This window comes from Eublepharis macularius, chromosome 5 (assembly GCF_028583425.1).
Source record: "Eublepharis macularius isolate TG4126 chromosome 5, MPM_Emac_v1.0, whole genome shotgun sequence".
NCBI lineage: Eukaryota > Metazoa > Chordata > Lepidosauria > Squamata > Eublepharidae > Eublepharis > Eublepharis macularius.
In genome coordinates, this window is record NC_072794.1 from 51219049 (window position 1) to 51246149 (window position 27101).

Genomic DNA, 27101 nt, shown 5'->3' on the forward strand with positions numbered 1-27101 from the left:
AGGCACACTCCCGGAATGGGCTATGTGCTAGGGACTGGCTGCGGCTGATCAGTTTAAATCCGCCTTCGAGTATATAGTCGAGGATTTATGCAGCGCTTTGCTCTGTCGGTGCGCACTGCGCTGTCACTTTTTAAACGGCTTTTTAAAAAAGTGATCGGAAGAAGCCGCAGCGCCCTCTTGTGGCTACGACCTGTCTTTTCAGCCCGGTGTTTCATGGCCGGCGGAAGCGCTTCCCGAGCCTTTTCGCTGCTTCCTGCCTGCTGGAAAGGAGGAACGGCGGCGTTTCTGTCATGTCGGAGTTGGCGTTGGAGGAGCTCTCTGCGGTCGCCGCTATTTACTGTGAGAAGGGCGAGTGCGAAGTGCTGCAAGTCTCAGGTGATTGTTTTTGCAATCCTTCTGCAAAGTGAGCCTTGGGCTTTTACAAAAAGCCCTCTGATGAGAATGACAGATGTGCCTGCGTGTGGAAGAAATGAGCTTTGCCCAGTTCGGTTTTCTGTTTGCTGTTTCTTTTGGAGTCCCTGTACAGTAGTTTTAAAACAGGAATAGTTAATCTGTCGGTCATGTAGAAAGATATATGACCCTTAAACTTGTTTATTTGTAGTCCTCCTTTATTGCTGAGACCCAAGGATTACATACACCTAATGCCAACACAAATCAGCAGGATGGCACATCCAGTAGACAACACAGTAGGGTTTGACTGGTAGAACCAACCAGAGATCAGAAACAGTAGAGAAGCAAAGCATAAGTATTAACCCAATGCGGATTTTGGCTTTACCCAAAGGCGCTCCTGCCGCCCTAATGAGGGCTGAAACAGGACTCCCCTCCCTTAGGGCGCGGGTACACCTTGCAGTTTTAAAATACTGGGAAAGGATCAAATTTTCCAGTTCTGACTCCTTAAGTTGCCAATCAGTAAATTACTTACTATCCAAAGACCCCATATGCCCTGGCTTTCTATCCACCATTTGCCAAAGGTATAGCATCCTGGATGACCTGTTAGGGGTCTCAGCCAACAACCTCCCACTTAAGGAGTGGATCTACAAGTCAGATGCAGTGATGGATCAGCTATCAATATCCAAATCTAAGGCAGCTCCTTGGTATAAACTAATCCAATTTGACCATTCAAGATCTCCCTACCTAGCCAGTATTTCTCATTACAACCTCAGAGTGTCTTTCACTGCTCTGCGCTTCCAGATGATGCAGACAGCTCTTTTGGCAGGGCGTTATTCTCACACCCCTATGGAACATCGCACCTGCATTTGTGGATTGCCTACAGTGGAGAACCTTTCCCGCTACCTACTTTATTGTCCATTATATAGTGTACCCAGAGCTAAATTTTTGGCCAGAATCCTACCAGTGACAAACACATACTCTGAAATCGAGAAGATTGTGTTTTTGTTATCTGACACTGATAATCATGTGTCCTATAAAGTCTCTCAGTTTGCACTCGTAGCCAAAAAGATAAGATCTAAGGTGGTACTGAATGAGGCTGTTTTATGACTCCTGGGATAGTTTGGCATACTGTATTGTTTTAATTAATTTTAGTAACCTATACAAACTGTGATAAGGCATTTAAATGTTTATTAGTCAATGTTTGGTGAATTGTGACGGCCTATGGCTATAGACAATAAACTCTTTTGACTTGACTATTAACTCAGTGCGTTCAACGATGCAAAAAATCACATAGTTGGACATACTTACAGCAACAGATCATTGTGGTAAAGTGGCTGGTAATTTTCTGAATTGATTGAGGCTACAGTTTTTTATCCCCTTCCCCACATCAGGACTTTTATAATGCTTGTTAAATGAAATAGTACCTCCAAACATGTTTAGAGTGCCAGAGTGTCTTTGTTGGTAAATGCCAACTATTCTGTTTGTAGCCATGGATCAGGAGGAATTGCTGCTGTACGAGGAGAAGAAGGGCATGAGTGAGACTTCCAGACAAAGTTGACTCCAACACCTTTGAGCCAGTTTGGTGTAGTGGGTAAGAGTGCGGGACTCTAATCTGGAGAGCTGGGTTTGATTCCCCACTCCTCCACTTGAAGCCAGCTGGGTGACCTTGGGTCAGTCACAGCTTCTAGGAGCTCTCTCAGCCCTACCTGCCTCACAGGGTGATTATTGTTGTGGGGATAATAGTAACATACTTTGTAAACCGCTCTGAGTAGGCATTGTCCTGAAGGGCGGTATATAAATCGAATATTATTATTATTAGGGCTAAGCTAGGCCCAACTCGAGTTCCCTGCAGCTGCACAGCAGCTTTGGGGAGTAGTTGTTAAAAATAAAAGAGACCCTAAATGGCCTCAGAATACCTCCACGGGGGAAGAAGAGGCTCCTCCCTCCCCTCATTTGGACTCTCTTTTCTTTTTTAACAGCCCTTTATTTTTTAACTGCTGAATGGCTGCAGAAACCTGAGTTGGATCTGGGGAATCCAGCTCTTTAAAAACCTACACATCTAGCTTGGCCCTAAGTTAGAAATTAAGCTACATTCTGGAATCTACACATTTTAGGGGAACCAGATCTGTTATTGAAGACCAAAATGACTGATACACCAGACCTTTTGACAACAGTGGGGAAGACTTATTTCTGATTGTATGTTGTTTCCCCCCTCAGGAATCCATTTATCCTCAAACTAAAGCACCTGTTTTACTAAAACCAAAAGAAGTAATTACTTTAGATGGACAAACACAATGGTTTGGTTTGAGCCAGGATCTGTCAGAGTTTAGAATGAGAAGAAACTACTTTTAGCACCATGGATTAGTCCTGAAAGTGTAAAGTAATAACTCCTGAGACTTGAAAATGTGTGGCCTTTGGAAGTGTTTTATAAAATGGAATGGGTTGTAGGATGTCACTGTGAGATTTAGATGCCACCCTTTTTCAGTTAAAAATTTCAATAATAAACAGGCTGATTAAAAATCTAAATACAAGACTAGCTGCAGAGATAGCTATAACTTCGTGGGCGTAAGGTGCTTCTGTGTTGCCACAAAAACAATGATGGTTGGGCTCTGGCATATGACTTAAATTTAAATTGTTGCACAGTTACAGAAGGCTTTGGGTCATACTCAGTTACAGAAGATTTTTGGCCATCTTTTATATATGTATTTATTTATTTATTTTATCATATTTATATTCCGCCCTCCCCGCAAGCAGGCTCAGGGCGGATAACAGCATTAAAAACATTTAAAACATTTCATTAAACATTATCATAAAACATTAAAAGCATTATATAAAGATATTAAAAATAGCAGCACTCTTTTTTTTTTTTAGTGGCAATTACAGAAAGTGCAGCAGTGCAATTGAAACATGGCAGCAGCTTCAGAACAGTGGTGGGCAGCTCTCATAGGGAGGGGAGTAGATGTTATATCCTCCAGCCAGTGGAGGCCCAGCCTCAGCCATAAGCCTGGCGGAACAACTCTTGTCTTACAGGCCCAGCGGAAAGATAGTAAATCCTGCCGGGCCCTGGTCTCGGTAGACAGAGTGTTCCACCAGGTAGGAGCCAAGACTGAGAAAGCTCTTGCTCTAGTCGAGGCCAGGCGGGCCTCTTTGGAGCCAGGGACTGATAGTAATTTCTTTTCTCCTGATCGGAGGGTCCTCTGGGGAATATACGGGGAGAGACGGTCCCTCAGATACGCTGGCCCCAGTCCGCACAGGTCAATACCAAAACCTTGAACCTGATCCGATACTCCACTGGCAACCAATGCAGCTCGCGCAATATTGGTGTAATATGCACCCTATTTGGTGCTTTCATAATGATGAGCGCCGCTGCATTTTGCACCAGCTGTAATCTTCGGGTCAGGCACAAGGGTAGGCCCGCGTAGAGCGCGTTACAGTAATCCAACCTAGAGATGACCATTGCCTGGATCACTGTAGTTAAGTCACAGGTAGACAGGTAAGGGACAAGTTGTCTGGTCTGCCACAGATGGAAAAAAGAAGACCTGACAACCGCTGTGACCTGTGCCTCCATTTTCAGGGAGGCATCCAAGATCACCCCCAGGCTCTTAACCCTCGGAACTGGCACAAGCTGTGCCCCATCGAGGGTCGGGAGCCGGAGTCCCAAATCCAGTCCCCCCTGGCTCAAGTATAGGACCTCCGTCTTTGTTGGGTTCAGTTTCAGTCGACTCTGTTTCAACCAATCAGTCACAGCTGCAAATGCATGTTCCAGGACATCTGGGGCTGAGCCGGGCCGGCCGTCCATCATCAGATACAGCTGGGTGTCATCTGCATATTGATGGCACCCAAGCCCAAAACTTCGCACCAGCTGGGCAAGGGGGCGCATATAGATGTTAAACAGTAAAGAGGAGAATATTGCCCCCTGTGGGACCCCACACACCAATGGGTGATGGGGTGACAATTTCTCCCCAAGCGCCACCCTCTGTCCCCGACTGTGGAGAAAAGAGACAAGCCACTGTAAGGCAGTCCCTCGTATCCCCACATTGGTGAGGCGGTGAGTTAGAAGATCGTAATCGACTGTGTCAAACGCTGCTGACAAATCCAGTAATATCAGCAGCGCTGAACCACCTCGATCCAGATGTCTGCGAAGGTTGTCTGTGAGGGCGACCAGCAGCGTCTCCGTCCCATGTCCTGGCCGGAACCCGGACTGAAAGGGATCTAGGGCCGAGACATCATTCAGAAAACCCTGTATCTGTTCCACTGCTGCCTGCTCAATCACCTTTCCCAGAAACGGGAGGTTCGAGCCTGGGTGATAATTGACCAGGTCAGTGGGGTCCAGTGATGGTCTTTTCAGGAGCAGTCTCACCATGGCTTCCTTTAGTGGCCCAGGGAAAACCCAAGGATGTGTTAACAATGGCCTCCAACGAGGACCGCAGACCATCGGCACTGGCCTTTACCAGCCACGATGGGCATGGGTCCAGGGGCACGTGGTGGGCCTAACAGATTCCAGGGTCCTGTCAATCTCTTCCCTGGAGAGTGGACTGAACTGATCAAATATTGACCCTAAAGACGGCCAAGGGGTCTCTAGTTCCTTCACTGTATCAACTGTGGCTGGCAGGTCACGGTGGAGAGACAAAAATTTTTCAGCAAAAAAGCTCCCAAAAGCCTCACAGCTGATGTCTGAATTTGGCAGTCTCCCCCTGGGAGGGAGACTAGTGATCAAACCACATTGAACAATTTTGCTGGGCGTGAGCTAACTGATGCGATGGAGGCTGTATAAAACTGTATAAAACTTCTTCACAGCCTTCACCGCCATCTCATAGGCTTTCATAAACGTCCTATAAGATGATCTTGCCTCTTCGTCGCGAGATCGCCGCCACACTCGCTCAAGCCGTCTTAGCTCCTGCTTCAACATAGGATTCTTTGATTCTTTGGGGCCAGCAGGTCCCTGATAAACCGTAAATGGAAGAGCCACAGACATTCAGTAAGAGAAAGCAGGAGATTAAATCGTAGGTTACCACAGAGGGGAAGGGTCCCTTTTAACACTTGTGCTATTAAAAAAAATTAAGTCACCTGGCAAGGTGTTGTTTCTTCTCACTTCCTCTGAACCAATCTCAGTGTAAGCTGATATTTCTTCCTCTGAGGCAGCCATTCAAACAACAAAGAATTATGAACTGAAACAAAGGAACAATCCCAGGAAGGCTATTTTCATCCAGATTGGAAGATGGATTTGGCATCTCAAATATGCAATATAGGCCAGAGGAGAAAGATCCCAAAGACTCAACCTGGCTGAGACGAGCCTTGATATGATCTCAGGTGGTACATCTTCACATATGACAGAATACACAGATTGGATCTGGGTCCCCATAACACAGTCACATTCCTGTGTGTGGAGTACTCAGGGTCAGAAAGGTGATGTATGTGGAAAAGGGCTTAAGCCTTCCTTCCCACCCTCGCCATTTTCCCAGCTTGAAGAAATCTGCCTTTCTGTCCACATCTGTTTTAACAGGTTTCAGCTATTCTCTATGGAGGTTACACTGACCTGAATGGTTCAGGCTAGCCCAATCTTGTCAGATTTTGGAAGCTAAGAAGGGTCAGTTTTGGTTATAATTGGATGGGAAACCTCCAAGGAAGACCAGGATTTGATACACATAGGCAGGCAAAGGCAAACCACCTCTAAATGTCTCTTGCCTTGAAAGTCCCAACAGGAGTCACCATAAGTTGACAACCATTTGACAGCATTCACAGTTGTATAGTCAAAACGAATCAGGAAAATGTATAACTTAATATTTTACAATTTTGATTTGTGTGTGTATATTTATACAAAATTTTGTAAATATTAAGTTATAAATTTAAGTGATAAATAACTTGTGATTTTATTCCCTCACCATTTACAAATCAATAAAACATATATGTTCTCTTACACAATTCCTAGGGACTATCACCTTGAAAATGTTAATTCAAACTTTTAAGTTCCCAGGCTCGCCATATGTTTGATTAGCATTCATTCTTTGTTACTAATTTTGATAAAGAACGAATCTTTTGAAATGGAAAATTTTCTGCAGAAATGAAGCCCTGGAAATTCTTTTGCTCTATACCTACAATAACTAGCATTCAGAAAAGGTTGCATATTTTGGCCTTGATGTGTGCATTGAGAAGTGAATTGATGTCTGTGTTTAAAGGGGAAATATAGACTACGATGATGTTTTCATATTGCTTTTTGTGTTTTTCCTTGTTTGCAAGTGTAGGGATTGTGCAGGGTCAATCAGGTAATTGTCATGTAAGGAACAAACACTTTCGGATACTGCAAAACAGGCCCAGAGCAACTTGGCCTTATTGAGGGAGTAGCTAACCTGTTTATAATATGGAAAAATATTTCCACTTTCTTTTCCTTCTGCTTTAGCTTGTTCCTTCTGTGTCAAGCAGGGTGAAAAATTAGTTCTGTAGTAGTTGTTTTCTCTCAGGCTCTTTTCTGTATCCCTATCACGAGGATAAAGGCAGCGATGTACATTTTTAATTTTCTCTCTCTCTCCTCCCTTGAATGTCTGTAAACAGGCAAAGTGATCCCATGTAGTTCCCTACTCTCTTGTCAATGTTGCCCTTCTACCTGGCCTCTTCCTTAACACCTGCTGGCAAGCTAAACTGAATATCCTCTTTTGCTGCCTCTAGCCTCCAAAGATCTCTGGGTTGCTTCGCGGGAGTTTACTGGTGGACTGCTAAACATCACTGATGCACATTAAATATGCATCCAATATGCTGCAAAAGCACTTTAGCTTCTCCAGACTGCAGTGTTAGAAAAAGGCTTCACTTTTCAACGTTCACTTTGTGTAGCACAGTGGTTTTTTTGAACTCCCGGGAGCCAGGGGTTCCTCAGAACATCAGGGTTTCCTTAATGAGAAGATCTGTCATGGCAGGAGTACTTCCCTGAAAAATACCCTGCCCACCCACGATGGATCTTCCCTTCCAATATCCAGCTCATAACCCTGTTGTCAGTCTTAACTTGTGGTTGATCTGCCAGGCCATTACAGTGCAAAAGGAACTGTCTTCTGAAGCTGTTGCCTAGTTGTCTGAGACTGCTGAGATGTTGGACAAAGTCTCCATGACATGACCGAGGCTTCTCACTGTGATATGGGATAGAAATCCATAGCAGGTAGATGTGGTTTACACCTGAACAACTTCATTGGTTAGTTGCCAGATAAACATCCAAGTGATGTCCCTCCTACATAAATTATAAGTGTGCTTCATTAATAGATGTTTGTATTCATCCATTGAGCTTGTCCATCTTGTTTATGACTTGGATCTTGCATCCCATCACCGGAAGGTGCTGATGGTTTCAAACTTTCCTGCCCCCCCTGCCCCCGGCAGTCCTTTCCCATCCCAGGAAAGTTTATTCCTGGGGTTGTAGGATGCACATGATGTAATAGTCACATGGGTTGGGATGCTAGAGTACGGAGGGGAAAGGAGACCAAATAGTCTTTTCTGCCTCTTCTATAAATCCAGCTCTGCTCTGAGGATTTCACCCCCTTCTCCTCACCATTGGAGCATCCCAACCCACATGGAAGCTATTAGATCTCACAGGTCCCAGGAGCCCAGAAATAAACTTTACTGGGATTGGAAAGGACTCCTGGGAAAGCCCAACATGGGGAAAATTCACAGTCCTTGTATCCACTGATCATGAGATCCATCTGATGATCTTGGACTCTTGGATCCTTCCCCCCCCCATCCCTATTTCTGATGGAGAAGAATGGAACTCTAGACCGTTGTTGCCTTGCTGGCTAATATCTTTGTGAGCTGTTTTCAGTACCTGTAGCTCTCAGTTTAACAGTGTATAACTGTATCCACATAGGATAAGTACCACTGTCCATCACTTCCTTGATTGGTAGAAATCTGTAGGGGCCTAATTAGTGTATTTTAAGGTGTGTTCTGTTTACTGGCAGCAGCCAAGAAAGCTAGGTGGGCACAGATGAGCGCATGCCATAGAACAGATCTCAGCAACATGCCAAGATTCCTCAGCAGCCAAGCTCCCTATAGGTAAAGAATGTGAAATCCACCAGTATAGCAGTAGGACACTTTATCTTGAGTAATGTATGTTTCTATATATATTTTTTAAAAAGTTACCCAGGTAACTATTTCCATCCCTTTACTGTTGATATTAACAGCAGAAAATTCAGGTGGTTTTTTTTCTGTCAATTTTACAAGTCCTACATCTTTACTGTTTTCAACTTTGACATGGAGCAGATTCTAATGGGTGTCACTTTTCTGTCACAGGTTTCTGTCTCCCATCCCCTCGCATTGGAGGCTGCAAGGTTGTGAGAGGTGAATGAATGACATTAGTCAGAATTTGATACATTTGCTAAAGGGAATCTGAGATTTATGTTCCGTTTCCTAAGAAAATGAGTTTTCTAGGTTAAAAAAAGTAACTACAGGTTCTTTTTTCTGAGTACTTTTGGATTTGTTTAAGAGTGACTATTTTGAGGATTTAACCTTCAACTCAGTGGTTTTTAATTTTTTTTTTAACTGAGACCCATTTCTAAACCTGCTGTATTTTTCAGTATCCTTTTGTGAAGTAACTGTATGCTACTTTCCCTCTCCTTGACACAAAACAAAAGAATCTCACAGGTCAACACTGAACAAGTTTAGCATTTATAGTGTGTTTTCAAGTTTAGCATTATTGAGCAGCAGGTTGTGTTTCACGGCCATTTTGCACATTACACAAAGGCGCAAACCCAAGTTTGCCCTTGAGCCTCTTCTCCCAGTTCACCCTGTTCCTCCTCCTCCTCCCCACATAGCAACCCACTCACAACAGAGTTATGTGACCCACTTGGAGGACCTACTTTTCTTAACTTGTTTCAAACATTGAATGGGGCCATGTTCATCCAAACTGTTACTTTGCTTTAATCAATACTCTTAAAAGCTGTCAGCAGTCTTTAATGCCCTTCCTGCCCCGCCTCATTTACACTTGACAGAGGGAGGTAAAGTGAAGAAGAAAGAGCAGCGTCCTCTTCCAGTGTGTCAGGTTGTGCTAAGCTCTGGGATAGCTCTGTATGACTTCATGAATGTGGTCCTCCAAGGGAAAAGCCATACTGTGTATTCTTCTTAACATTATAGAGGTTAAATAATGTTCCTGGTTTGTTGTGGATTTTCTGGGCTGTATCGCCGTGGTCTTGGCATTGTAGTTCCTGATGTTTCGCCAGCAGCTGTGACTGGCATCTTCAGAGGTGTAGCATGTTCTTGGGGTTGCCATTTTTTTCCTGGCAAGGCTACAGTGTCTTTAACATGGAACAATGGCAGCATGATAACAATGGCAGCATGATAACAAGAACATGTTCGAGAGTCAAAGCAGCCTAGTTTCATTGTAAGGATCTACCTCTTTTTCCTACATCACTAATATGTTCCTGACTTTCAGATCTCCTGCAACTAACATGCACTATATTTATTTACTGGGTTGGATCCAGCCAGTTCTTTCATTCAATCTCACTTAATTCCCTTCCTCATTAAAGTCCCCCATTGCACAGGTCCCATGATCCCCATCACGGTATTTTTGGTGGTCAAAAGGGACCATCTCCTTCCCTGCTTTTCAGCCCAACAATTGGCTCACAATCAGCTTGCAATAATTTTAGAAATAGAAAATTGCAATATGATGAAAAAAAAGTGCTGGACGGGGGTTGTGTTGTGACTTCTTGGTCCAGGCACATTGGAGGGTTTCTGTGGCTGCAGACTTAATTAGGATTTTAATTGGAAACATGGAAGGAGAGGAACATGTATGGTACACTGAGCTCCTCTGAGGAAGGAAGGGATAAAACTGTAACAGATTTTTATTTCCTGCGTCCAACCCAGTGCAAGATTTTATAGCCCCCGAATATTAAAATTGTTTTCTACCTTTGTAATTCTACTTTCTCTATTGATTATAGTATATACCTTACCTTAGACTGTTGTTTGCATAGTTTTCTAATTCAGTTATTTCACCCTTTCTTCATTTTCCCAATTGAAATCACCCCCTCTCAAATGGCTGTGCCTGTAAATCAGTAGGAATTTTTTGATTGGGAAAGAAGAGCAGAGGGAAGGGGTTACATTTTTCCTACCTTCTGCTCTGAGCAAATTCTCACCACCATTCACATCTGTAGATGCATTTTAGTAAAAACAAAAAAACTGAAACCAGCTTATCAGCCACAGATCTCTTACCTAATGGGTACTTGGGCCCTGAAATACAGGCTTAACTGTATCACTGCGACTTAAAAATGTCTAAGTTTAGCTAGATTTGTGCACTTGTTATTTAAAAGAAAAAAAATAGGTATTAGGTGGGTGTGTTATATAGGGTACAGGAAGCTGCATGCCTTAATTCAACAACTTGCTTGTCACCCTGTAGCAGTGTAATAATCCCACACTTAAGAATGTTTTTACATGTCATGAGGGGAAGGAAATTGACTCCTTGCCCCAGTCCTCAGGAGACCTTTATGTTGATATTATAGGTCACCTTATTTACCACAGCAACCTCACAGAAATGTATCTCTTGAGCATTGTTTGTTAATGACAAATTATACTCGGGAGATATTTTTCTGTGAGGTTGAAGTGTTAAATGAAGCGACCTTAAAGATCAGAGTAGAGATCTCTGGAGAACTGAGGAAAGGAGATGCTTCCCCTCGTCTCATAAAACATACCCTTTCCAAAGCTTAAAAGTGTCATGCCCAAAATGCAAAAAATGTTTTATTGAAAATGATGTGTGTGTGAATTTAAATAAGCTAATTAACAAAGGCCTGTTTTCTTTTACTTGCTGGTCCTAAAGATTAGTGTTGCCGATAGAATGACATAATTTACTTGTTAATCCACTCTCTCTCCTTCTCACTAGTTTGCTCAGCTATCTTGCAATAATATATTTGTTCACCAAACTTGGTTTTCTATAGCTAATTCAGAAATGCAAAATGAGTGAGTGACATAGAAAGTTTATGGATCGGGAAGCCTTTGTGGCTGACATGGAACACAGGAAGCAATCTGAAGTATGCCAGCACTAAATTTCCTGATGATAAGCATGCAGCTGGGGAATGAGTGAGAATCTGCTGAGTTCCAACTTATTAGCACAATAAATGTCAACGGAATGGTAATTTACTGCTCTCTATTTCAGATAGCACCTCTTGTGATAGAGTCAGGCAAATATAAGGCGCTATTACTGGTAGTCAATAGGAAGAGCTGCTGTAATTCGCTAACTTCAGCTGAAAGCAACCCTTCAAAGTCAGCCTGCTCTTGTTTGGCCTGAATTGAAAATATAACTTTGAAATGTAAAAGAAAAACAATGCCAACCTAAGACACAAACAGTGGCGTACCGGCTTTTCATTATGGATTAAAAGGTCCTAGTGAAATGTTCACGCTGTAAATACAGTGGTTCATTAAACTTTGGACTATTGCAGGCTACCAGACAGCTTGCAAGGCTTCTGAATTTAAATTCAAGTAGTTCTACACTACGATATGTGGGTTGAAGACAAAGGGGAGCATTTCTAAGTAGTGGGCAGGCGTTTTCAGGTGTACACTTAGCACCAGTTCACACATTATAAACTTTTGTTCCTCTGGTTGATAAGCCATGGAATGAAAGTTCCATGCTTCAAGCTTAATTCACAAACACCATCAGTACATGGACGTTTCCACAACAGGGCAAATATTTATTTTATTTAGAACATTCATTAGCAACTTTTGTACCTTATGACCCTCAAGGCAGCTTACGGCAGACATAAACTAGACAAAAATGCAAAATCATGATATAAAACTATCAATAAATATTAACATTAATTGAATGAAGTTCTAAATAAACTATCTTCAGCTGTCTCTAAATATCGAGAATGAGGAGGCCAGGCACTCTCCCTTGGAGAGGTTGTTCCACAATTGTGGGGCTGCCACCAAAAAACCCCTCTCTTATGTACTCATCAACCAAGCTCCTTTGGCCAATGGGACAATCAGAATGATTTCTCTCTGTGATCTTCTCCCAGGCAGGAATGTATGGCAGAAGATGGTCCTTCAGGTACCCCAGTCCCAAGCCATGTAGGGCTTTAAAGATGAGAGCCAACACCTTGAATCAGGCTCAAGAGTGGATTGGCAGTCAGTGTAGTTGCTATACTGTTATGGTCTCATGCTCCTGTTAGTTGGCTCCAACCAGCAGTCTAGCTGGAACATTCTGAACACTCTTCAAGTGTGCCCCCAAGTGGAAAGTGTTGCAGCAGTCTAGTTGAGATGTAGGCATGGATCACTGTGGCTTAACCTGACTGAACCAGGAATAGGTTCACATAGGCTGACATACCAGTTGGGCAAAAGCACTCCAAGCCACCTGTCTCTCTAAGGTGACCGTGGTTTCAAGAAGTACTCCTAAACCGCAAACCTGACTTTTCAAGGAATAACAACAACAACAACTTTTGATTTATATACCACCCTTCAGGACAACTTAATGCCCACTCAGAGCAGTTTATACAGTGTGTTATTATCCCTACAACAAACACCCTGTGAGGTGGGTGGGGCTGAGAGAGATCTGGAAGAGCTGTTACTGACCTAAGTTCACCCAGCTAGCTTCAAGCAGAGGAGTGGGGAATCAAACCCGGTTTTCTAGATTAGAGTCCTGCTGCTCTTAATCACTACATCAAACTGGCTCTCCAGAAGTATAATATCATCCAAAACAGGAAAAATCTTATGTTGCGCTATTCATCCTTTCTATTAACCCAGACAACATTTGTCTTGTCAGGATTAAGTTTCAGTTTATTCATCCTCAAACAATTACTCATCCCAAGAACCAGTTCAGAACATCAACAACATCCTTGGAATTAGATGAAAAAGAACGGTAGAGCTGAGTATCATCTGCATATTGGTGACATCACATCCCAAACCTCCTGATGAGCTCTCTCATTGGCTTCATGTAAATATTAAGTAGCACGGAGGATAACATTGAGCTCTGTGGGACTCCATAGGCTAGTGGCCAAGGGACAGAGCAGGAGTCCCCCAGCACCACATTCTAACACCATAAATAGCTTCTTGAGGTTGTTTCAGGCTGAGGAAATGGCATAGGAGAAGGCTTATGGCCCTTCTGCCCCCATGCTTTGGCCCCAGTCTGAACTGGGCCTGAACACATGGGAATTACATTCCAAACAGGATTTCCAAGTGCCTCCTTTTGATCCCAGACTGGGGCCCCATTCCATTGCCAGAAGAGAATCCAAACATTATATGAAGATCAATGAACTTGCATAACGTCATGGGCCCCTAGAATGATGAAGGCCCCTGGCTTTTATACCCCAGTCCCCACCGCCTTGAAGGCCGTGTCTGTGAGCATTGAATTACAGGCACACACGTGTCTGATTGACAGAACCTGTGAAAGCTATGTGGGAGACACAAGGACATGGCTGCATGTGAATTACCTGTGAGTGTTCTCATTCAACGTTTATCAAAACTTGCTACAGAAAGGGCTTGTTTAACTTTTGTATCTATTACTATATATTTAGTAATATTTACTGATGCCTATTTATGTAAATTTTAATTTATTGATGGGCTTTATCTGTTTTAATATGTATTTTAAATCTGTATTTAAATGCTTGTTGGGAACTGCCCTGAGCTCTTCTGCTCTGTTGTAATAGTGCTCGGGCTCAGGCTGGAGCACTCCTTTCTGTGTCCTCCAGTACAACAGGGAAGCAGAGAATTAATCCCTTCCCCAAAGTGTATGGGAGAGTTTGGAAATAAATTGGCCTGCAGTCTAAATTAATTTTATTAATAGTCTCTGAGACGATGGATTGCAGACCGCTCTTCAAGAATTGTGGCTATAATGAAGGGCTTTATTTGTTTCCCATACAAAAGAGGAATCGAGAGGACTACTTGTGCTTATTTTCGGTCTGCATTGACATTGTAGCAAAATAAACATAAGAGTGTTTTTATGCTGTCCCTGGATCCTGCTTGACCATCTTGTGGACCCTGGAGATTTGGGTGTGATGTTCTCTTGCAATTGCGTTTCTACCTCTGCATTCTGTTTGGGCTGGCGTATAGTCAGCATGTTTGAAACAAAGTGCCCCTGTGAATTGGTCTTGAGGATTCTTTCAGATACTTTGCAAGAGAGGACAATGTAAACTGTGTCTGGATGATCTGGATTATAGCTCAGTACTACAAGTTTCAGGCGTATGCATGAATATGCCAATTTTCATTTCTTTGGTTTTGTATCTTGCTGTTGTGAGCCGTTTATTTCTGATCTTGCTGTTGTGAGCTATGTTTGTTTCTGGTGTGAAGCGGAAATTGATCCATAGTAAATGATCTTCCAGGGAGGAGGGTGGGGAACAAACAACTCAATTTACAAAGAGGCCTATTCACGTGACTTTATAATCTTCTGTAAAAATGTGACAATTTAGGATCATAAAACTTGTTTCATTAATAGCATGCTTCGCCACAGGAACATTTGGTTTGTGAACACAATCAGTTTGGTTCTCCCATCTTGGACACCAAAATATCTTGAGGGGCCATGTTGAAGCCTTGATGAAGTGGGTGACTTTAGAGATGTAGACCTTGTGTGCATAGCACAGTGGAAGGACTGCGTGGTCTGCTCCTCTCTACTGATATTTCCTTGTCATTAGGGGTGTGCACCCCAAAAATTTTTAGTAAATCTGATTTTTTTTTAATGGAATCTGAGAAAAAATCCAGAATTCCCCAAATTCTGAATTGATTCTCTAACTCTGTTTGGGAATTTCTGGAAAATTTGGTCATTGTTTTCTATGGGAAGATCACTCTGGAAGCTATCCAGTGGGCTAAGGTGGGGGGGAGGGAAGCATTTTTCAATCTACCTTCACCAAATTTGACAGGAACCCACTCCTGATTGTCCTCTAAAGATCCCCAAGTTCCATGAAGATTGGACCAATTTTATGGGCCCTCAAAGAAGGTGCCCCAACCCACTCTATTATTCTCTATGGGGAAAATATCTGGGGACTATCTGTGGGGTGGGGGTGGCATTTTTCTTGCAATCTCCACCAAATTTCAGCAGACCTACTCCTGAATGTCTTCTGATGACCCCGCCCCCCCAAGTTTCAGGAAGATTGGAGCCCGGGGGCCAGTTCTGTTAGCCCCTGAATGAGGTGCCCCCAGCCACTCAATTGTATCCTATGGGGGAATAAGTCAGCACTAACTCCCATTACAGAAACACACTGAAGCAAGGATGCCATGGCAAGGCACACTCCCAAATGCAAGCTGAGCTCATCCCAAAGAAAGCCCAACAGAACTAAACTGAAGCACAGGAATGGAATCCTCCCAGAACCAAAGTGAAGCAAGAGGACCAACATCACATCAGAGAATCACATCCATTCCACCCAAACCAAACTGAAGCAAGCATACTGTTGCAAATTAGCCCAACAGAACCAATGTCCTTCACAGCAGCCAGGCACTGGGTTCAGTCAGTGGAGAAACACCACACAACAGAACCAAGCAGTATCCAACCAGAAGCACAAGCAACTAGGGGTGTGCGCTTCAGGTTTCCGATTTGGATAAAATGCCTGAATTGGACCCGATTTGTAAACATTCAGGATTCCCGAAAGCTTCTCTGAAGCATTCAGGTTGCTTTGGGAAACTTTGGGCTGAGTTTAAAGGACCCTCCCTACCTCTTACAAGTGGCAGGTCCCTTTATACTATCAGCTGGCAGGCAGTGGGGGGGGATCCCTTTAAACTATCAGCTGGCAGGCAGCGGGGGATCCCCCCGCCTGCCAGCGGATAGTTTAAAAGGGCCTGCCGCTTGCAAGCAGCAGGGCCCTTTAAACACCCGCAACCCCCAACCTCCAAATTGTGTAAAAGAAGAGCGGCAGCCATACATGTGATCAGCTTTCTCAGTATCTGGAGCAGTGATTCTCCATTGCAGTGTCTACCAGTGTGTTTCATGGTATCCACTTATTTCCCAGAGCAAATAACCAGTCGTAGCTTTCCTTCATAAAAAAAAGTGCTACTTCAGAAGACCACAGGATAATCTTTGGGACAGCAAGGAACACAGGTTCAGAAATAGCTACCTGTATCAGAGGGAGAGCATTAGGCTTGGAACCCTCCACCTTCTGTGACTGGTCGCATGTCAGCTATTTTGTAGTTAGTTATGCCCCACATGGCAGTCATTTTTGATGGTACCTGTTACCTGTTCTCAAATTCCAAAAGGGCCTGTGGGTTCAACAGGGTTGGTCTGGATAGTTTGCTTGAACTGTCCCGTGATTATGTCCACCCTGTAAAGAAGACTTCTGAGCAAAAGTGATCAGAACAAGATACATCTTTAACAAGGAAAGTGGTTACCTCGTGATGCCCATCAAAAGCTCTTTATCCTTTTAATAAAAAATGCATTATGGGTACTGCTGCTGGTGTGCTCTCCTCTGTTTTTGCCCTCCCAGCACTCCTCTGTAGCACACAGAAAAATGCTTCCTTGATCATTTCTAGAGCAGTAAATTTTTTATATTCTGTTCAACATACTTGATGCAGTACCTGACATCTCTGACATAACGAGATTTTACAAATGATGTTTAATTCGACAAATTATTTTTGCTCAAATGAACTTGAAATTAGTTTTATTTAAATGAACTTGAACTTAACTAGCACTGTAAAGTCATGCAAGAAGTGGCTTCTGTCTTTTAAAGGGTAGGTTGTATCCTAACGATAATTTGTCTACCACAAGTGTGTATATTTTCATGTGGTATATCTGACTCCAGTACTTGAAGACTAGAGGACTGACTCTTTGGGGGTATCTAGTACCCTTGTGTTTTGTAATGCTGTTGTGGCCAAAGGGGTGTGTGTGGGGGTGGTGTGTGTGTGTGTGGGGGGGGGTGTTTTAGAAGAAAAACTTTTCGTCCCCTCTTGTTAGAAGTACTCTAACTTGTCTGAACCATTTCAACTTACCTTGTTCATTAAACAGTCTCTGTTTCTGTGTTTCACAGAGGGCACCGAAGGTTGCAAAGCAGTGTCAACCATGAGGGGGAAAATCAGAAATAATTCTGTTGCCTATCATGTGAAGGGAGGGGAACACTTGGGAGGTAGAGAAAAGACAAGCCACTTCAAAAGAACTCATCTGAAACTCAGGACTGTTCTGCTGCACCTTTCAAATCTGTCTCTCCCTACCCCTGTAGAATGAATCAACTTGACATTTTAGCAACTTTTTGAAGAAAAGGGCTGAAATGGTTGGAACACATCAAAGAGTTGATATAGTGAAGATCTGAAAAAGAGCAGCTTTCATCTTACACCCTAATTTTTTTCCTGTTTTAGTAGAAGTGGGTGAGATCTTTGTCCCCTTTTAGTTTTGTGAAAGGGCTGTTATTGTTTTAACTTTTCCATATTGCTATCAGAAAAGAGAATACAATAGAACTCATGTACCATAAGCTCTTTCATTCACTTTTAATTATGTGATTTGTAAGATTATAACAACAATGCATTTCACATACATTATTACAAACTTATAAAGTAGGACATCAGCAAAATGATGGACAAAATGCTTATAATAACTAGGGGAGTGTGTGTTGATCAAAGGCTTATATCTTGCAAGATACTCTGGGAAGGGCTAACTAGGATGCATTGCCTGAAAATTCCCTAGTAGAGGAAGCTGTTTAGTTAAAAATAAAGTGGAACAGTTAGGACTCATGTTACAGAAAGGCCACAGCTTGATCATCCCAACAACTCGGCCGCCAGAGGAAATCAGCCAAAGTGTTTCTGTGCCAGAGGATTTTTATTTTATTTTTTCTGATTTTTAGACTGCAGGAAGCATTTTTCTGTGTGCCATAGAGGAATGCTGTGAAGGCAAAAACAGAAGAGAGCATACCAGCAGCAGTGCCCACAATGCATTCTTTCTGATAAAGAGCTTTTGATAAGCATCATGAGGTAAACACTTCCCTTGTTAAAGATGTATTTTGTTCTGATCATTTTTGCTCAGAAGTCTACTTGATAGAGCTGACACCACCCAAAATGATTGCCATGAAGGGCATAGCTGAGTACAAAATAGGATCAGTCACAGAAGGTGGGGGGTTTCAAGCCTAATTTCTCCTCTGATACAGGTAGCTATTTCTGAATCTGTGTTCCTTGCAGTCCCAAAGATTCTCCTTTGCCCTCCCCAAAAGCCCAGCTTTTAGCAGCAAGTCTTCACTGGCCTTCGTATGTAGCCAGGCAGGGTACCAGCATCTTAAAAGGTCTGGTAGGGTGGTTGGAGAGCAATGGGTTTGCCCCTGGACCCCACCTGTTCTCCACTAAGGGAAACTTTTTAAACTAGAGGTGAAGTTTTGACACAGCCCAAACCTCCAGAACAAGAAGCATTTCTCCACAGAAGACTTGCCAGCGGCTCCAGGCAATGTTGAAGTTTATTCTAACTAATAAATTATATCATGTGGGGGAAACCCATGAAGATTCATGAGGGGAAATCTCATCCCCCTGATGTAACTTCTCTCCTTTCCCTGCACTTCCTTCTTCCCACCTACCTGTTTCAGTTAACACCCCATCTGATGCTTTCCCTCTAGTCCTCCCTTCCTTCTCTCTCCTCCACAGCTGTTCCTGTTTTCCTGCTTCCTTTTTGCCCTCCAGCCCCCATTTCTCCACCCTTTCTCCATTTTTCTTTCCACCTTTCTCTTCTTCCTAATCTTTCATTTTTGTCTTTCCTACTTGCCCACTACTTGTTTTCCCTCCACTTACCAAAACTTCAAAATGAAACTAAGGCAGCCATCTTAGATTACTTAGGCAACTACATACAACATCAGTGATGTTTGCACTTTTCTAGGTAATCCAAAATGCCTGCTAAGATCTTAGTATTTCAAAACTCTTTTATTTAAACCCCTCCTTTTTAAAATTAATGTTTTTGTTTGCTTGCTTGCTTGCAAACTTGGATTTACTTCCTGGTCTGTGGAAATACTTCTCCTTTCTGTACCTCCTGTTATGCAGATTTTTAAATCTGTGTTGTCATACCATGTTCAGAATTAGATAAATAAGATAAGACTAACCTCGAACCCCACTAATAAGGCCACTTAAATTGATCTTTCAGCATTGTTTTCCATTCCAGATTGATTGCTGTTCATTTAGTATTTATTTACTTATAGTCCGCCTTTCTTAATGAGATACAAGGCAGATTACACAGTCTAAGAGTGATTCCGCACACGTTGGATAATGCACTTCCAATCCTCTTTATAGATCACTTGGAACGGATTTTTTCGTGTGCGGAACAAAAAATCCACCTCAAATGATTGATAAAGTGCATTGAAAATGCATTATCCAACGTGTGTGGAATCACTCTAAGTCAACATGATCAACAGCTGGGAATTCAATAATTAATGCAATAGAGTATGCAAAATTTGCAGACATTTGAGAACAAGAAGAAATCCAATATGCAGCTGAAACAAAGTATAAGTAATTAAGTCATTAGTTGGATGCATAGAGTGTGCTAGGATTTCATATGCTCACTACTGGGATAAGGAATTGATATGGGGACTTGGATTTGCTCTCCATTTGCTCTCTATTTTCATTCCACTGTATTTAAAGATTGACTGTTTTCACACATCTTACTGGCCGCGCAAAAAACGTGTGGCAATTTGTGCCACAAACCAGAGTCATGACAGGAAATCACATCAGGAAGACGCCATCATTCCAGGAGTTTTGCGCGATTTTGCGTGGCCAGTAAGACGTGTGAAAACAGCCATGGTCGATTCAGAATTCTGTTTTTTTAATCAATATAAATATTACAAATGCTGTTATCTCCTTAAAATAAAAACAAGGATCTTCAATGCTGTTTTGATCAACTGGATATACTACAGGAGCAGTCAGGTAAAAATACACACAGATGTACGTGTATGTCATCTCCATAAAACCTCAGCATTTATATTGTGTTTTCAAGTATCCAGAGTGCTTCAAATATGTTTATCTTTATTTATTAAAAATTCTATATTTCCACTTACGTGTTTTCAAGGTTTTTAGTATGTCATTTCAGTCATCCATTCAACTAAATTTTAAAATAGATCAGTTTCCTTGTTCTCTTGTTATTGGTGGGGAGATGAAGATGAGAGAATGTCCTAATGAATTCATGGCAGAGGTGAGATTTGAACTGGAGACTTCCTGGTACACAGCTCAGCCTCTTAGCCATTACAGTACACTTTTTGTCAGATGTGTAAAGGTGCTCCAAGTATTGCTTCTGAATGCAAAACAATCTTGTGCCAAGTAGCCCTTAATTGCCTGGAGAATTGTATTAAAGAGACCAAATAAAAGACACTGAAATGATGCGTTTCTGTCAATGTTCAGTTGATGATTACCTCTGGATATTTTTCAGAGGCTGAAGGAATCTCATTTAGGATCCAGACCCATGTGAGAGGTCCTTTGGAGACAGATGTGTTCTTAAAGCTGCTGTTTTCTTTACCGATCGGTTACCCGTCAACCTTGCCGAATATCTCTGTCCACTCTGAACAGCTTACAAGGACGCAGTGTATGGCGGTGAAAGAGAAATTACTTGAAGAAGCAAAGAGGCATTCTTCACAACCCATGGTGCATGAGCTGATTCTATGGATACAACAGAATCTGAAGCATGTTGTTGAGCAAGGCAAAACTTCAGCTGGGAGTGCGAAAAGTACTCTATCAACAAAAACAGCCACAGACGATGGTTTATTATCGACTGTCCTTTTGCATTTGGATCACATGAGAGCTAAAGGAAAATATGTCAAAACTGTGGAAAAATGGTGTGCAGATCTAAGGCTCACTGGAAGACTCATGTTCATGGGCAAGATGATTTTTATTCTTCTTCAAGGAGGCCAGAGCAGCATTAAGGTGCAAATGATGCTGTCTGTTTCCTGTTTTGTTGCTGGTAGGGCAGGGTATGATGCGCATTTGGATAGATTCTGTGTGTTTTTTTGTAATACCGTTGTGTGACTGGTTAACCGGTCGTGATACTTATTTGTCTTTGACTGTGGATAATTAGGCATGTCTATCTGTCCAAGCAAAAATCTGTTTCTGTTTAGAAAAATACTTAGCACTTTATCTATAGGACCCCTGATCAAGAACTCAGTTTAATACCTGGCCTCTGCTAAAATTAACTGCAGACTAAGCCCCTATAAATACAGAGCTAAAAACAGCAGTTATAAACATAGGCCTACTTTTTCATGCATTTTCAGATACCTTAAGGACCCTCACCCTCAGTTGTACAATACAGGACAGCATTGTAAACCCATCCACTGATTCATTCCCATTCACAGCAGAAACAAGATACGCATTGGGAGTGAATTGGCAGAAATCACCACCCGCTTTTGCAAAGCTGGAAGTGATCTTAATCCTTCTGAACTGCATAGCTGGATACAAGCTAATAGGTATGGCAGCAGGGCCAGCCTGAAGTTTTTTGGCAACCTAGGTGAGTTACTTTGCCCCCTGCCCCATGGTGTGGGGACCCTGCCCTCACTGGAGCTGGGATTGCAGGTCACAAAGCAAGCCAGGAGGTCTGGCTTGTTTGGTGACCCTTCAGTTCTAGGACAGACAGGAGCCCTAGGCCATTGCTTGGGTTCCTCTAGTGGGTGGGCTAAGTCTGGCTGGCAGAGTTAGGTACTTCAGGTGCTCACTCCTACGTGCCTGTGTTTGGCCAGCACAAAGGAGGGATCGGCTGTAGTGGATGAGGGGAGCATTCTATCAGAAGCCCCGCTGCTCTTCACATCTAGCCCTTAGGGTAGGCTAGAAAGAAGGGAGATTTTTAAAAACTACCAAATGTAAGAAATGCCCCTCCTCCATCTAGAGAAGCAGAAAACTGAAGACTTGAAGTTGTCCCTGATGCCAAGCAGTACCCACTTGTACGCGAGCATATATGGCAGGGTAATGCGTGAAATTATTGATTCATTATGGTAAAAGTGCCCACCCACCCATGCAACAGATTTCTTGGGAGATCTGTGGTAGGAGCCTATTTTCTATATTAGTTGAAACGGTGCGAATCAATCCACTCCTAAAATAAGAACTTTCTGTTATCCGAGAAGCATGCAGTGTGAACAGTCCTGTCAACTGCTCATCTTTCAGGGTCACGAATGGAACTTTCTTTTAGTTGAATGTCTCCTTTACCAGTTGCTTTTATCCCTAACAGTCTAAACTGTCATGCTGTTATAATATTTCTTCCATTGTTGATGCAAGGACCTCAGGATGGTATATCTCCCTGATGTTTAATGACTGCCCCCATATCACCGTATTGAGTTTTAGAGCTAAGTGGAGATTTGAACCTGGGTCTCCAAACTATCCACTGTTTACCATTGTGAATTTGTAATTGCAGTTTATTATTATTGCAGTTGCAACTCTATCTAGTGTTCTCTCTCTCTCTCTCTCTCTCTCTCTCTCTCTCTCTCTCTGCCAATCCATTTGCAAATGGTTATAGTGCAATGATAGAGCAATATCCAATGATGCGTGGATGCAAGACTGATTGCAATCTCTGTTTTGGCAGGGAAGATAGAGAGAAGTAGGGTAGAAGGGGAGGACACGCATGAAGCTGCCTTATATTGAATCAGACCATCAGTCCGTCAATAATAACAACAACAACATTCAATTTATATACCGCCCTTCAGGACAACTTAATGTCCACTCAGAGTGGTTTACAAAGTATGTCATTATTATCCCCACAACAAACACCTTGTGAGGTGGGTGGGGCTGAGAGAGCTCCAGAGAGCCATGACTTGCCCAAGGTCACCCAGCTGGCTTCAAGCGGAGGAGTGGGGAATCAAACCCGGCTCTCCAGATTAGAGTCCCGCGCTCTTAACCACTACACCAAACTGGCTCTCAAGGTCAGTATTGTTTATTGAGTCTGGCAGTGGCTCTCCAGGCTCTCAGGCGGAGGCCTTTCATATCACCCACTGCCTGGTCCTTTTTAACTAGAGATGCCAGGATTGAACCTGGGACCTTCTCCATGCAAAGCAGAGGCTCTCCTGCTAATCCACAGCTCTTCCAAAGGGACTTCGTGAGCCAGCAAGGACATTCCTGATCCTTCTCCAAATTATGAGTTGGAGGATCAGGACTGCTTTCACACACGTTGGATAATGCACTTTCAGTGCACTTTAGCAATTGTTTGCAAGTGGATTTTCCAGTTTCACACAGGAAAATCTAGTTGAAATAAATCACTGAAGTGCACTGAAAGTGCATTATCCAGTATGTGTGAAAGCTGACTTAAGTGGTGCAGTTAACAGGTACAGTCACAACATTGCCCCCATTAAAGGAGACTGGCAGTCTTTAGTATCTCTAGAATTAATGCAGTAAACACAGTTGATTAGTTTCCTGCCCCAAATGTAGAAAGTTCTTGCAGACCCATGTCAAGACATGGATTAAGTCTTTCAGACTTTACATGGCCTTTCTAATGGTTTTGGAGCCGTAGCTATAAAGTGCAGGGCTGTCTTCAGCAGAATACTCAAGATGTGACCTGGTTTTATCAGGGACACAAATATTTAAAGTGGAGAGTTTTTAAAAAACAATATTTTTCAGCACTTTTTAATCAACAGGTTGCTATGGAAAACACCTAATGTTCTGATGTTTTGTTTTTAATTATTTTTTTCTGGGCACATAGGAATATATGATTCTTCAGAAAACGAGCAAGATAGATGTGGACTCGAGCGGGAAGAAGTGTAAAGAGAAAATGATTAGTGTACTCTCCGAAACAAAAGCACAGGCAGAAGACAGAAGGTATAATTTAGTACAGTTTCAGCTATGGAAAAGCAGCTTTGAATTGTTAATTACATTCTGACAGAAGTAGGTATATTCATGAAGCCTCTCTTGTACAACACAGGTTCCAGGCATTTGAAGTCAAAGAGTATTCTACGCTGGATGAGTTACAAAACGAATTTGAGGCTGCGGGACTGGCAGAGCTGTTCACTGAGTTTGTGCTGCCTCAGTTAAAATAATTTTGAAGCAAATGCATACGCCTCAGACTCAAACTGTCATTGAATGTATTGAATGTTTGCTGAGAGGAGATAAAATGAAAGGTTTGGTGGCAAACAGCTCTAAAGCTGCTCTGTAGCAAAATGTCAGAAAAAGCCGTCTACTTGCAAGATACAAAAGACAGCTCTCACATTCTGAACAGCTGATAGTTTTGACTGTGTGTGCTGACAAATTTTGCTAGGAACTGCTGTGTTTTAATAGTTGATATTTAAGAAATGTAGGTCATAAGTGAAAGATGATGGAGAAATCACTGTCTTGTTGGCTTTGGATGGGACTTTTATCTGTAATTGTGTTGTAATTAAACTATATTGTAAAGAGGTTTGTTTTTAATATGACATTTTTGTCTGCGACTTGGAATGCTACAAGAAAATCTTTTCTCTCTCCATTAAAATATTAAATTTAAAGATTATTTAAAGATTATTTTTCCCTATTCTAGTACAGTCCTAAAGCAGTTCATTTTGGTAATTTGAAAAGCAGAAGATGCCGTATATACGAGGTTTAAAAATCAATTTTTTGGTTTAAAAATCAATTTAAGTGGTTCACTTATTCTGCTTTTAAACTGGGAGAGCTGAGGGTTTTTTTTTTAATGAAATCATTTCCCAGAAGTCACACTCAGATAGTAGTTTTTTATGTTTAGGTTTTTAGCTGCCACAATTAATTATGATTTATTAATTTGTGTCGATCCTTTCTTTTCTGTCTAGTTTTATATCTTGCTCACTGCCATTTCTTTTTCACTCTGCATTTTCTTAAACAGACCTGTTCGCTCCAGTCTTCTCCCACTGTTTTGTCTTTCAGTAGGTTTATATGACTGACTTTCTTCAAGTAGTTGCGCAGATACGCAATGAAAGGACTAGTGTGAAAGAGGGACAAATATTCAGCTGGGAGCCCTTTCAATGATTGTCTGCACTATTTGCAGCAGACACAATAATGCACATCTGCCAACTTGGTGCATGTTCCACAGAAGTAAAAGAAAGCAGTTTCGTTCAGTATAAACATTTCCAGTATAATGCTCAGCATAGAAAGGAATGCCATGCTAAATCATCTGCTTTAAACTTTTTAAAAAAGTTGCCCTGCCTTACGCTGAATCAGACCACTAGGCCATCTAATCCAGGGCACATTCTGACTCCCAGCATTTGCACCAGGTCTGACTCAGAGGTTATTTATAGTTATTCTACCTGAGATCCTTTAACTAGAAATGCTGGCTTTGTGCCTAGGATTTTCTACAGTGCGCTAAGCATGCAGTCTACCTCTGAATTATGGCTATTCCCCCCATAATGAGATTTAACTGAATGCAAAGTAGATTGCAAGGATTCTTGTATCGGGGAAGAACTTACCCTCAAATGTATTATGATCTCTTCTGCAAAGATCAATGTTTTCCATTCATCATCTCTGTCTCCAGTGTTGGTGTGTGTCTTCCCTGCTTTAGAGAGGGGGAAAAAGTGGAAGTATGAATATAGTTCTCTCCTGCAACACTATATACTACATGGAGTGGGATATTTCAGTATGCACATTAGAACAGGGCTAGCTCCAGTGTAAGTGCAATGATATAACTGGTGTTTGTTGATTTTGTGGAAGCATAAAGCCATCTGTGAGCACATATTTGAAGTTAAGTTAAATAGATGTTTAGTACTGAAAGTGTAAGAGGCTTTATACAAGATGTTCATATTCCTAATTCTAGTGCGGGATAGTGGCTGTGATCTGGGCTACTTCCACACCATGGATTTCCTATATTTCAGCCACCTGACTGGTGTGTGTTTTTTCATGATTCCACATGACATCGTCCTCTATTTGTGCACTGATAGTTAACAGTCATTTCTTTCCACACACACACCTGATTTATTTTAAACCTGTAAAAAACTGGTATTTCCTGGGCAGGACGCTATCCACAGGAGCAGTTCCATGGGCCTAAAGTGGGGAAACAATGTATCTGCAGGATCTGGTCAAGAGCTAGTCACTCTTTTCATTTCTTGATGAACTGGCAAAAATTAGCATAACAAGAGAATCACTTGCCTTTTAGACAGAAGGGAGGGAAATCATTAGAGGTTCTGCAAATATAAGTCTTTTTGTCAGAGGCTTTGCAAATACAAAGAGTTTCTAAAAAGGCTATTAAAAGGATTCTTTTATTCCTATCCAATCTTACTCATGCTTGTATTTTTAATTATAGCTAGAACTTCTTTTGGAGACACTGAAGGCTAATCAAGTTGCTGTAAGATCTCAGTACTGAAAGGGGAAGTAGAACCTCCTGCAGTACCTTTAAACCTATCTTCAAACTAACATTCCCAGGTAGACAAACGGGATATCAGATGCTAAGCTGTCACTTTATTGAAAAGATCTAAGTTTTTGCCAAATGGCTCCCTCGTTTTTCTCTTTAACATTATGTCTAACGTTATGTCTTTGTAAACTTGCATTTATTTACTGTATGGCATTGTTTATGACATTGTCCTTGATACTGACTGTACTAATCTCACACTGTGTAATACGCCTTGAGTTTCAGTGAGAACGGTGGACTATAAATGACATAAATAAAAAATAAAAATAAATAAAATAATTTGAAAATTTTGGAATTACCTGCTGTCTGCATGCTTCCTCTTTTTCCGCTTAAGTTTTTATCATGACCTTTCAAGAGGAGGAATAACCTTCTTCTTTCTAAAGTTCAAGACTTCCCCCATACAGCATAGGCTTTAAAAAGTTCTAACTTATATTGTTGACAATCACAGTCAAACCAACTATTTTTCGCCGGTGTTCTATATGTCATAATTGACTTTGCTTAAAACAGAAAAGGCCAACTTTTTGGTAGAGTTTTCTTTACTATCGGATTGAATAATAGACGTTCATAATACTTTAGC

At 42.0% G+C, this 27101-nt stretch overlaps 1 protein-coding gene across 1 annotated transcript; it reads left to right on the top strand.

Annotated features, from left to right (window-relative positions):
- Positions 1 to 213: 213 nt before the first annotated feature.
- Positions 214 to 26822, top strand: RWDD3 (RWD domain containing 3). Its single transcript, XM_054981484.1, has 4 exons — positions 214 to 375; positions 20642 to 21132; positions 23885 to 24000; positions 24104 to 26822. Exons 1-4 carry the CDS (start codon positions 291 to 293, stop codon positions 24216 to 24218), a joined length of 807 nt encoding a protein of 268 aa, XP_054837459.1. The 5' UTR covers positions 214 to 290; the 3' UTR covers positions 24219 to 26822.
- The last annotated feature ends 279 nt before the right edge of the window (positions 26823 to 27101 follow it).